Raw genomic sequence first — 12,905 nt, forward strand, 5'->3', positions numbered from 1 at the left:
TGATGTTTAAAGTACAGTTTAATACATTTGAAATCTGAAAATTAAGAACTGAGCTTCCATCACAGTTTGTAATGTTGCAGGGTTCCTGGAAAGAACATCTAAAGGTGGAGATAATGGCCTGAATCCGACCTCTTTGAGGATATCGCCAAGGTCCAGTGCCTACTATGCGTGTCAGAATAGAGACAACAGAGACCCTATCACTAGATGCAATGTTGCAGATTTTTCCACCATTTTTGCACAAGGTACAATGTGTTGTCTTTTGCTGTACCACATTTGTGGCACAAGAGTGGAAAATGCTAGAAACAGAGTAAGGGTGATTTGGTCTAAGTTTTCAAGACATTATAGGGAACTGACAGGGCAGATGTACAGAAACTATCTCCACTGGTTGGGGAAACTAAACATAGGGAACATGGCCTAAAGGTTAGAGTTGGACCTTTCAGGAATAAAGATAGGAAATACTTCAGCACAAAGAAGATGGTCAATGTTTGGAACTCTGCCCCACAAATGGCAATCGATGCTAGATCAATTGTTAATTTTAAATCTGAGACTGGTTAACAAAAATCTGTCAAAGGTCTTAAGGGATATGCGACAAGGGCAGGTGTCTGGAGTTAGGTCACAGATCAGCTATGATCTCATTGAATGGTGGAACAGGCTCCAAGGGTTAAATGATCTACATCTCATCCTATGAAATGCCTGCACCTGTGAAGAGAGGAGACAGGATCAACATTTCAGCTCACTGACATTTTGTCACATTACAACATGTTGCTTTAAAAGTAATGCTTGTAAAATATGGTAGCCTGTACTAGGTGATGTCATGGTGGCTGGCTAGTGCAGGGGAGTAATGACTTGCTTTTATATTTCTGAAAAGAGAGATATGATGCCAAAGCTTTTCACCTTGCAGTCATCAGGACAAATGCAAGAATGCCTAATTTCAAATGATCAAAATAATTTATACTACAGGAGAAAAGGGTATTAACTGGTTGTCAAGTTGACACTGGTTGGTCGAGGCATTGCCATGGCAAAAACAACGGTAGGCTCCCCAGGCTCCTGGGTAATTCAGATAGGTTGGAAGACTTGAACATATTCCTTTAGGTTGCAGAGAACGAGTCCCTGCATATGAACAGGTCCTTGCTCCCAGCAAGCATAAACGAACAACATTAAAAACTCGATAGATTATCTTAAATTGGTTGTTAGTATAGCTATTAGCAGATGACTTGCTTCAAACTTGCAATTAGAGTGAATCCAGCCTTGACTCCGACCAGCTGAAATGATTTTAAGCAACTGTGATGTTATGTGTACATTTTTATATTTCTGTAGTTATGTATATATTCTGCATCTCTGTGTGTCCAGGGTTAATCAAAGAGTTTGATTGTCCGTAGCACCTAAGAAATGAAAGGCTGAAGGTGTTATCTTCTTGCATTGTGTAGTGAGGCCTTATGGTGGGTGGAATAAGTTTTGAAATTGATTTGTAGCTGTTGCATTTCAAAGGAGTCTCAAAGGTAAGAAAGAGTATTTGCATTTTACAGGAGATTGGTGAGTAAACAGGGGCAGGCATTTTAAATTTTATTGACCTGAAATAGAGGTAAAATAGGAACATAAAAGGTTTTGACATTCGGGAACCTGAGTTTTCAAAGAAATATTTAAAGACAGTGGAGAATTAAGATGAAAGGAGTGAAAAGGCATTTATGGAAACAGGGTTTTAGCTGTAGTGAGTTGCTGCTGGGAAGTCCCACTGAAAGCCAACTCCTGTGTGTTTTGGACTGTGCTGAAAAGCTGTGCAAATATTTTACTTGAAAGAAACTCAGTTTTTGGCCAGGAGAACATTTGGCCTGAGTTTATTTTAAATCTCCCTTTGGAAAACTCACAATGTAAACTGTTCACAATTACCAATTGCTGTTAAATAAGCTTCATGCTCAGAGGGCCCATGGAGCGGGTTGGCATGAGACATGCAAAAGGAATCACTCCGGGGTACAAGGTCCCTTTGAATCATTGTTGGTTCGGAGCATGCTTTACAAAATTGAGCAGTGCTCAGTACTGACAGAGATAAAAGTTTTCCACTCCTGAGAACCGGCATTCCCAAACTTAGGCTGGGATTTTCCGGCCCCGTTGTGGCGGGACCCAGTGCAGGAGATTTGGCAGCCCAACCAAAAGTGCATTGACCAGATGGGGCTGGGCCAGGGAACCCCAACCTTAGTAATCATATGTTTACATAAGTACAAGTGGGCTTTGTTTCGATTAATCCCCAGGAAGAGGTCTGCTTAAAGCTAGGTCAATGAAGAGAAATCAAAACATTAAGAAGCAACGAGTCAATTAGATAATTCAAAGGCAACAAAAGTCCTGAATTCTCTCTGGATCTGCAGTTCCCCTCCAATACAATGAAGGAAGGAGAAAAATCAGACAGGATCTGAAATTACTTGTAAGAGGATAATTTCTGATGCTGCTTAATAGGGCAGTACACTTAGATGACCTAATGACTCGGTCAATTTTAGTCCAAAAAGTTAAGTTCGAACAGAGGTTGGCAATGTAATCAGGGGAGCAATCGGCATGGGGAACAGTGTTTGAAATAAAAGGCACAATAGCCTCAAAAACCTGTGACACCAGCAGAGAGATGGGGCTGGATTTTCAAGGTGAAGTTGGGAACCCAACACCCAGGTGAATTCCAAGTACTGACCTTGCACCCAAGACATGTCACTCAAATGTAAATGGCTTAATTGGTCAGGAAGTGAACTTGACACCAAATTAGAGGCACCTAGCAAGTCCAGGAGGTGGGAGCTGCCTGTCTGATACCAGTCCCAATGATAGGGGCTACTGTGGTCTTGCTGATTAGAACAGACAGCTCCTTAGAAGGCCAGGAACTGGAAGATGGACAGAAGTAGACATCCAAACAAACTTAACAGTCAACCCTAGACTTGACGCCAGTTCACCCATCAGCCTTCAGCTATTTTTGACAAATAAAAATACAATTTCAAATGTTTCCACAATGAATCTGCCATCTGGGCACCAACAAGCACTAGACTGTCTGGATTCCCTGGAAAAAAGATTGAAAATCATGTTTCTGCCCTTTAACAAACTCTTTGAGGAGTTTAATGGCTCAGTGATAGGCTGCAAGTAGGTTAAACATTCCCTCCACCCCTACCAGCCCTTTGAAAATTTGGAACTGTCTTGGAGGCACAGGATCATGAGACAACCTCAGGAACCACAATTTTCAAATTACCCCTGGACCAGGTCCCAACCCGACAGACATTTGAAAATCCAGTCCTTCGAGTCAGGTGGGGAACCAAAGATAAAGGAGTTGGGGGTTAGAAAGTCCATTTGGGAAGTTGCTGGGGGGCAAGTGAGGTTAGTGAGAAAGGAGAGGGATGTAAGTGAAAGAGGAGTCAAGACAATGATCAGCAATTTCTTTATCTGACAGCTTGTATTTAGAGCACTAATGAAGGGTGATAAGGTCAGATGATGGTAAAGATGGAATGCAGGTGGAGAAGTTCATTTGAAGAGTGAGACTGAAAGGGGGATAGAGGTCAGTGAAGTTGGAGGAAGGAGGGGGGGAAGGTTTATGATTTAGAGTGAAATCACCAGAGATGAGAAGTTGCTGGTATTGAATCAAAGGGAAAAGAAGCTAGATTGTCTCTCAGGAAAAGAAGCTAGCATTGCATTTAGGAAGGATTTGAACTGATAGGCATGAGGACTGAAGAAGGAGAAGGTGCAAGAAGATTATACGGAGCGCCCAAGGTGTAACTTGCTGATTAAGTTGGCAGCAGATCATAGAGAATGTAAACTCCTGCTCATTGCTTCATTTTCTGATATCAACCATTATAATCAGATGCATCATCCAAGAGGGTCTTAATCTAGTCAGGAGACTCAAACTTTGCGGAACCATCACTGAGTCACTCCTTACCCAGCCGACACATGCTGCTGGGGAATGGGACCCAGGTTCCTAGAGGATTTTCATTCTATTTTCTACACTTACTCTGCATCCCAGGACCACCATAGGGAAAGTGGAGGCCAACATTGGCTTTAGCAGTGATGGGATCACAGTCTTGCTCCAGTTTCTGCCCAATCTCTTACCTGCTGAAAGTAAAGTGAGATTAGGACCGTGATTCTCCTTTTGAATCTTTTTAAGATCTGTCATTGTAATGGTGTCCCTCTGCACTGCCATTGTAGCTCCACTATTAGCACTGTGGGACTCACAATGGCAGGAATCCCACCAGATACCTACTATGCATACAGGATAAACCACAGCTTAGGGAAATGGGAAGGGTTGGAGTCGGTTAGTAGGAAAGGGAAAGAAGTCCCATCCCAAAGAGGACAATCTCAGCCATGGGGAATAAGATATCAGGAAATCAATCACTTGTGCAAAATGAGGCTGGTCTTCACCATGCGTCTCTCCAGAGCTGATACTTAGGGCCGAATTTTCAGAAAGTTGCTATGGGCTTTGGCTAAAATGACACCAGAGCCCTGATTCTGGAAGTCCCGCCCCCAAAGGCAGCACCCACCATTTTCTCTGTGGAGGGGGAAGGGAGACAGGATGTATTTCACACATCTGCAGTGCGCCGAGACAGTGACACATTTAAAAAGTAAGCTGCCTTCACTCAGAAGCAATTTTCGTCATCGAAGTTTCTGAAACATGGCTTGTGGCATTTACAAATTTGAGGAAAAGGCCTAAACGTACAGGAGTTCCTTCAAGAGATCAGGTGCCCTTTTGGAAAGGCCAGGTACCCTTTGGGATTATTAAGAGTAGACATGAATGTGCATAAAAAGTGGATAAGGTCTGTGATCCTATCAAGCTGCCAAGTCATTTAGTTCCCCTTTCCTTTAAATTTTGGGGGGAAAAAAAGCTTGCAGTTGAAAAAAAATGGTGCTTGCAATTTCAATATATGTTCTGTTGACATAAGCCTGAGGGCTTTCACTATAGTATTATTATGGGTTGATTGTTTCTACAACTTATCATTATCACAGTGGGGATTTGTAAGCTCACAGCTTGATTGACAGCTCTAAGTAGTTATAAAGGGATTAGTTGTCTTTGATGTGGGGCTATAGATACAAATGTCTGTTTTTATAAAGGTTTAAGTACTTGAAGGGATTAAGTGCCTTAATTGGGCTTTTATTAATGAGTGTATTTTTAATATAGTGAAGTCTGTAATAGATATTTAGAACTTTATTTTATTTCATCTCCAGATGGTTTCTAAGGTTTGCCCATGGTGGATACTGAGTGAATTGGTATGGAGGGTGCAAGGGAAAGAGTGGTGTGTGTGGGACATGCATTGGCATTAGGTGGCACTAAGTTGGAATAGGGGCTATAAAGAAACAGGGGGATAAGTGGGGAGTCATGGGCTGGCATGGAGAATATGAGGGGACGTTGGGTGGGTAGAGGGGCATAAGTTGGCATGGAAGGTGTCAGATCTATGGTGGTGGGTGGTGTATGAGGGGCCATGGGGATTGGTAGAGGGGCATAGATTAGCATGGAGGGTATAAGGGGCCATAGGGGTGGGTATAGGTGCATAGGTTGTCATGGAGGGTATGAGGGACCATGGGGGGTGGGGGTGGGTGAAGGACATGAGGTGTCATGAGTTGGGATGTATGGGGCATGGGAAGTGTGTAGGTGCTGAGGGGCTATGAGGAGTGAGGGTTAAAGGGTCTTACTGTTTTTATTCTAACTGGAACAAAGACCAGAGCACAGAGGCAGGCCTTTTAACCAGGCTGCCTCAGCACTTGACAGCCCCTGTGGCTGCCTCCTTACTGTTTCCGGGGTCAGTGGGCTCAACCCTAATTAGCACCCGCCCCCTTCAACCGGCACCACCCCCAAATCTGGAATGAAAACATTCAGGGAAGCTCCCCCCAAATCAGGTTTGGGCAACCAATTTGGGAGTGAAAATTCAGCCCTTAGTCATTTTCAGGTTGTAGAAGTTCAGAACAACAACAGGATAGCTTTTTTTGTGTGACCGAAAACAAAGTCCTCATTTCCACATTCACCGGCTTCATGGAATTCTTTTTCACATGCTTTGCTGCAAATGAATAATTAATTTTACATTTGTTCATAGATTTGCTACCAGATAAAAATGGAGAAGAACACACTGTTCAATTTTTAATGAACGTTTTTGAACTTCTCCTGAATTACACCAGAGAAACATTTGACAGAACATCAAAAGTTCTGGATTTCCATCATCCCCACCAGTTCCTCGAAGGAATGGAAGGTTTCAACCTGGAATTGTCTGACCAGCCAGAATCTCTCAAGCAAATTCTTGTTGACTGCAGAGACACTTTAAAATATGGAGTCAAAACAGGTAACCACAGCCCGGTTCCTGATCACAACCTACAATTAGACTGAGGAAGATAAGTGCTGCGCGTCAAAGAGTCCTGTCTGCAGCAACAGTCATAGTGGCAAAACTGAATTTCTCGTTTAAAAACTAAGGGCAGGATTTTCCCCCTGTCTGGGGCGAAGTTGATGGGCGGGTGCGTGGAAGCGTGCCTCCAATCGGTGCCCCCGATTGGGGGTGCGCCACCATTTTATGTGGGCGGGCCAATTAAGGCCCACCCCCAGCGAGACATCCGCACGGAAGTGCTGTGCACTCCTGGTGCGGGTGGAAGGGGGAAGGGATTCCCTAAACCCACAAAAGAGCGCACTCATCTCCCTGAGGCTAAGTGCTGCCTCAGGGAGATCATCTCTACAGTAAAAAAAATTAAAATTTTTTTTAAAATTCCCTGACATGTCCCCTCATGTGCCACTGTCACGTGAGTTGGGACATGTCCATAGCTTTTAAAAAAAACTTTAATTAAATTTTTAAAAATCTCAACCATAAGGGTGGACAGGCAGGTCCTTTAATTGCTTCGATGACTCTGTCAATGGCCTCAGTTGGCCACTGACAGGACGGCGGGCGCTCAGTTGATTTTGCTGCGCCCCCGCCTTCCTGAAAATTTAAATGGGGCGGGGTGACGTCGGGAGTTCCACCCAATGTCACCATGTGTCATTTTAGGCGTCGGCGAGTGTGCCCCATGTGTGCTCATCGACTGGGAAAATCCTGCCCTAAGGCTGGGTTTTTCCAGTCCCAGGTCGTCACAGGCAGGATGGGGAAATTTGGAGAGCAGCCAAAAGTCAGTTAACGTTCTGTTTCTTTTCTCCTTGTGTTTATCCAGCTTCCCCCTTAAATGTATCGATAGTACTCACCTCAGCTGCTCCCTGTAGCATTGAGTGGCATTCTAACCACTCTCTAGGTAAAGACATTTCCACTGAGTTCCTTCTTGGATTTATGATTGACAATCTTATATTGATGACCCCTAGTTCTGGGGTCGCCGACAAGTGGAGAGATCGTCTCCACAGCTATGTTATCAAGCCCTTACATAGTTGTATAGACCTCTATCAGGCTTTCCAGAGAAAACTGCTTAGTCTTTTCTGATATAGCTATATCCTGTCAGCAATGGTATCAGCCTTGTAAATCTTTTTTGCACTTCCTTCAGTGCCTTTATTACATTTTTTTAATATACAGACCAGAACTGTGCACAGTACTCCAAATGTGGTCAACCCAAGGTTCTACACAAGTTGAACATAACTTTTCATTTAATTCTATTCCTCTAGAAGTGAACCCCAGGGTTTTGTTTGCATTTTTATAGCCTTTTTAACCTGCTTTGCTCCTTCTAATAACTTATGAATCTGTGCCCATCAATCTCTGTGTCGCTCTACCTCATTTAGATTTGTAATTCACAAAGTAAGAGATGACTTGCCTATTCCTCCTACACTTCTCTACATTGAAATTCATTTGCCAATTACGTGCCCATACTACAAATTTATTAGTTTTTTTTTTCAGTAGGTGTCTTGCTGGACCATCCGATCTGGAGTCTTAGTTTTCTCAAGCATCAACACTCCTACATGTTTGTTTTGTATCCTGTATTATGAAACAATGTAAAGTACAGTTGCTACATAAATTTGGATTTCTGATTGCTGTCCTGACATTAAGATGCAATAGCCTCACAAAAAATGCCACAAATATAAAAGGCATTTGCTCTTTGGTATAGAGAAACTAAATAATAATTCATAGAAAGCAACATTAAGAACATTGTAAATTTCTATCCATCATTTGGGAGTCCACAAGTGCACATTTTAAATTTAATGCAAATTTTGGCAGTAGGTAGGCTAATCAGTGCACCATGATGACTGAGATTTGATATGATGTTTAAATTCAGATCAGTTACAGGGACAATGTCACGTGCGGCACATTAATTACGCCCAGGGCCCCACTTCAAACCTAATGGCATCACCACAACTCAGCAGGCACATGATAAATTCAACACTTCACAACTGCCGCTCTGTAATGAAATAGTATAGATACAATTGTACAACAGCGTACTTCCGATAACTCTCACATCAGTGCCTTCAACCAATTAGCTGCACTGCGTTATTTACCACTTTAAACTGAACATCAAGGAGGTGGGGCTGGGTGGGGACAACGAACAGGTCACAGGCTACAACGACAATGTTAAAGTGCACAGTTCATTTTTTCAATTCCAGACAACATCTGCCTCAATAAATACATATTAAAAATATAAATAAGCGGGTAGTTTACATCAGAAAACAATGTTAAAATCTGTTCGGCCACGCCAAATTAAATTATAGATTCCCAATCAATCCTAACAGGGCACATTTTGATGAACCTTAGAAAATTCTTACACAATTTGCACCAATTCAGAATTTCAGGGCAACATTCCAATGCAACATGCCAAACTGTTGTGTAAAGCCTGACCATCTCAAGTTTGTGTAGTGCCATGTCACCCATTACTTATGCAGGCACAGTGGGTGCACCAATTTAGGAAATGGTCAACCATGCTTCAGTGTAAGCTTTCAATGGAAAGGAAATAAAATTAGCAAAACTGTGAAGGGTGAATTCCCAGAGAGGTTCTCCCAATCACCTGAAGTAACTTGAAGAGCCCTGGCTGGATAACCATTTGCATTAAGTTGCCAAGATCTCCACAGCTTCTGCAGTTGAGGCAGACAAACAAGAGAGAGCTTTTGCGAATTCGCTCCCATTGTACCTACAAACGAAAATTCAAAGACCAACTGTAAATGAAATGCTTCCCTTGGCAAAGAAAATAAAGCAAGCGTTTGCACAGTAGTAGAATAAGGTGTGTGACATAGCCTCTCCTTCTACAGGACATCCTCGCTTTTTCAATCAGCTCTCCAGTGGTCTGGACATCATAGGGTTGGCAGGAGAGTGGCTGACTGCTGCTGCCAACACCAACATGTAAGTATAAGAACAAAAAACTGCAGACGCTGGAAATCCAAAACAAAAACAGAATTACCTGGAAAAACTCAGCAGGTCTGGCAGCATCGGCGGAGAAGAAAAGAGTTGACAATTCGAGTCCTCATGACCCTTTTGTTGAAGGGTCATGAGGACTCAAAACGTCAACTCTTTTCTTCTCCGCCGATGCTGCCAGACCTGCTGAGTTTTTCCAGGTAATTCTGTTTTTGTTACCAACATGTAAGTGGTTGTTTATGCAAAATCAGATCGAGAAAAGGAGAGAAAACACTGCATTAGTGAAAACAGCAAGCGCTGGAAACATTCAACAGGTTAGACAGCGTTTGCAGAGAGAAAAACAAACTTAGTGTTGGATGACCTGAAATGTTAATTCTGTTTCTCTCTCCACAGATGCTGCCAAACCAATATTTGCAGCATTTTTTTTTGTATGTCATTTTTAGATTTCCAGCAGCCGCAGTATTTTGCTTTGTGGAAGTGCCTTATTGTTGCTTTGAAGCTGCCAATATAGAAATAACAGGCAAAGGATTAACATCTCCATCCTTAAACCTCTTTTATTTATTATCATTCATTGACTCACTGTCTCTCCCAACTCAAGTGAAGCTTGCACAATACCTCAGTGGTGAAGCTGTTCTCACTTTTGCACAATTAAAGATTTTTTTCCTCAGAACGTCCATAATTATCAAGTATCCAAGTCTTTCATATTCATTCTGAATCTCTGCAGGCTGTTTTGGCACCTTCTCCCATCCCTGGCCATGATCTTTCTTCTTGTTTTATTCGTTCATGGGATGTGGGCGTCACTGGCGAGGCCAGCATTTGAGAAGGAGGTGGTGAACCGTCTCCTTGTACCGCGGCAGCCTCTGTAGTGTAGGTACACCCACAGTGCTGTTAGGAAGAGAGTTCCAGGAATTTGACCCAGCGACGGCGGGGCAGAATTTTGCCCTCGAATGGCGGCCGGGCCCCACCGACTCGGCGGCGGGCGGAGAGCCGACCCCCGCCACCGAAACGGGGCCCGCTGCCATTTTGAGTTGGCGGGCCAATTAAGGCCTGTCCAGCGGGCCTGCCCGACAGGAAGCGCTATGCGCTCCCTGTGCAGGGTGGGGGGGAGGGATTCCCCATCTGTCAAAGTGCACTCTATTGTGCATGCGCACACTGCTCCCTGAGGCAAAGTCCTGAGGCCAGCCTTAGGCTTGGACGGGCAGGGTCTTTAATTATCTTAATGGCCCTGTCAACGGCCTCAATTGGCCATTGACAGGTCGGCGGGCGGACAGCTGATTTCCCTGTCCGCCCTCCTTCCTAACAATTTAAAAGGACCAGGACGGCGTCGGGGATTCCTCCTGACATCATCCCACGTCATTTTCCCCTCGGCGAGCAGGCCCCGCCCCCAAATCATTGACGGGAAAATCCTGGCCAGTGAAGGAACGGTCACATTGTTCCAAGTCAGGATGGTGAGTGGTTTGGAGGGGAACTTGCAGCTGGTCATGCTCCCATACGTCTGCCCTTGTCCTTTTAGGTGGTAGAGGTCACAGGTTTGGAAAGGGCTGTCAAACGAGGCTTAGCGAATTGTTGCAGTGCATCTTGTAGATGCTGCTGCCACTGTGGTGGAGGGAATGAATATGTAAGGTGGTGGAGAGAAATCCAACCAACCAGTACAAAAGAACATTTCAATGCCAGAGAACACTTGACTCAATAAATAAAAATATAATTAAGCAGGTCCCTTACATCAAAAAACAACAGTAAACTCTGTTCAGCAACACCAAATTAAGTTACAGATTCCCAATCAATCCTAACAGGGCACATTTTGATGAACCTCAAAAAATTCTTACACAATTTCCACCAAATCAGGATTTCAGGGCAATTTCAGGGTCCTGGATGGTGTCAAGCTTCTTGAGTGTTGTGGGAGCTGAATTCATCCAGGCAAGTGGGTAGTATTCCATCACACATCACCCTCCTGACTTGTGCCTTGTAGATGGCGGTCAGGCTTTGGGGAGACAGGAGATGAGTTACTCACTGCCGAAAACTCAACCTCTGACCTGCTCTTGTAATAGGTTAGAGGCTGAGACATGGCAAATCTCAACCTCTGCAACATGAGGACCAGGAGATTTTAACACCCAGGCCCTCAGCATCAGGTTTAGGCCTAGAAAATATAAAATATGTACATTTGTATTTGTTCATGTGAATACCTGGCTAGGCCGGCATTTATTGCCCATCCCTAATTATTCTTGGAAGGTGGTGGTGAGCCACCTTCTTGAACTGCTGCAGTTCCTGATGCTGTTGGTGCTGTTAGGGAGGGAGTTCCAGGACTTTCACCCAGCGACAGTGAAGGAACACCAATATAGTTCCAAGTCAAACTCATATATCAAAGTATCACCTTTTTCTAAGAGATAAATTTTGAGGATTATTTTATTGAAAATGCTCTGCTTGTAGCTCAACATCATATATGACAAGGTTCCATCAGATTAACTTTGCCTGCTGAATATCCTGCGCTTTAACGTAATTGAGTTTCCAAGTATTTTATTGCCTCATAGTCTCACTTGTGTTTTTTATTAACTTTGACATAGGTTCACGTATGAAATTGCTCCAGTGTTCATCATCATGGAAGAAATTCTTTTGAAGAAAATGTCTACGATGCTTGGATGGTCACATAATGAAGCAGATGGCATTTTTTTACCTGGTAGATTTGCCAGAAGGTCTACGATTGTGGGGGTCGGTTAGCTCAGTTGGATAGTTGGCCAAAGTGTGATGCAGAATGACGCCAACAGCAATGGTTCAATCTACGTACTGGCTGTGGTAATTCACGGAGAGCTGCCTCCTTGCCTCGCCCCATGCTTGATGTGGAGTCTGCCCATCAAGCTAGACAGCTAATTGTCTCTCTCCAATGGAGTGAGATGCCTCAGGCCTTTTGTGGACTGCGGCTAATTGCTATTACTACAGTTACCAAAGGGGATTTTCCCAATGGGACGTCACAATCCAAATTAACCCACTGCATTGATTTACTGTCTCTGATGAAAGTGTGCGTCGACCTAAACACATTTAACTGTCTTCCAATAACTGATGAGGTAGTTGAACTGTGACTGGAATTGTCTGTTGGTCACGTAGAGTCAATCCTATTGTTTGGTGGGCAAATGGTGTCAACTTAAAGCTACAATTTTCATAAGGTATTTAATCAAGAACATTTAAGGTAAATTGCTTCGTAGACCCAAACTAAAATGTCAAATAATCTTATCCTGGCCATAACAAATTCAGGACTATGTTTACTATCTTCTTGGGTACAGTGATGTCACTTGCAGTTTTAGTACTAACGTTTTATAAAAGTTGATTCCCACTATGCTATATCCACATATACAATAGAGGGACTCAAGTGTGTAAAAAGGGAGTGTAACTCCCTTCTTCGCTGGACCATGTTTCCATGCTTTATGCAAATGTTTTCCTTCATTTTTTCTAAAATTGCTAGAATTGAGACAGAGTTTGGTTTTGTTCATAAGTTGTTTCATTCTATAGTAGGTGAAACACACACAGGACACTGAACATGTGCGCAAAAGAGCGCAGAGATCTCCCCGAGGCATTGAGGTGCCTCAGAGAGATTTGTTTCAGTGCTAAAGTTTTAAATGAAGGTTTTTAACACTTTTAAGACATGTCCCCTCATGTGACACTATCACCTGA

General features: G+C 43.3%; 1 protein-coding gene across 1 annotated transcript in view; it reads left to right on the top strand.

The window, feature by feature from the left end:
- The first annotated feature begins 217 nt into the window (after positions 1-217).
- The window catches only part of gad3 (glutamate decarboxylase 3), a 41,357-nt gene continuing 28,669 nt past the window's right edge, over positions 218-12,905 (top strand). The window contains exons 1-4 of the mRNA XM_041184156.1: positions 218-242; positions 6,039-6,281; positions 9,140-9,230; positions 11,804-11,916. Coding sequence (XP_041040090.1) covers positions 6,086-6,281; positions 9,140-9,230; positions 11,804-11,916 — 400 coding nt within the window. The 5' untranslated portion in view covers positions 218-242; positions 6,039-6,085. The remainder of the gene's footprint in view (positions 243-6,038; positions 6,282-9,139; positions 9,231-11,803; positions 11,917-12,905) is intronic.

Source organism: Carcharodon carcharias, chromosome 3 (assembly GCF_017639515.1).
Source record: "Carcharodon carcharias isolate sCarCar2 chromosome 3, sCarCar2.pri, whole genome shotgun sequence".
NCBI classification, from domain to species: Eukaryota; Metazoa; Chordata; class Chondrichthyes; order Lamniformes; family Lamnidae; genus Carcharodon; species Carcharodon carcharias.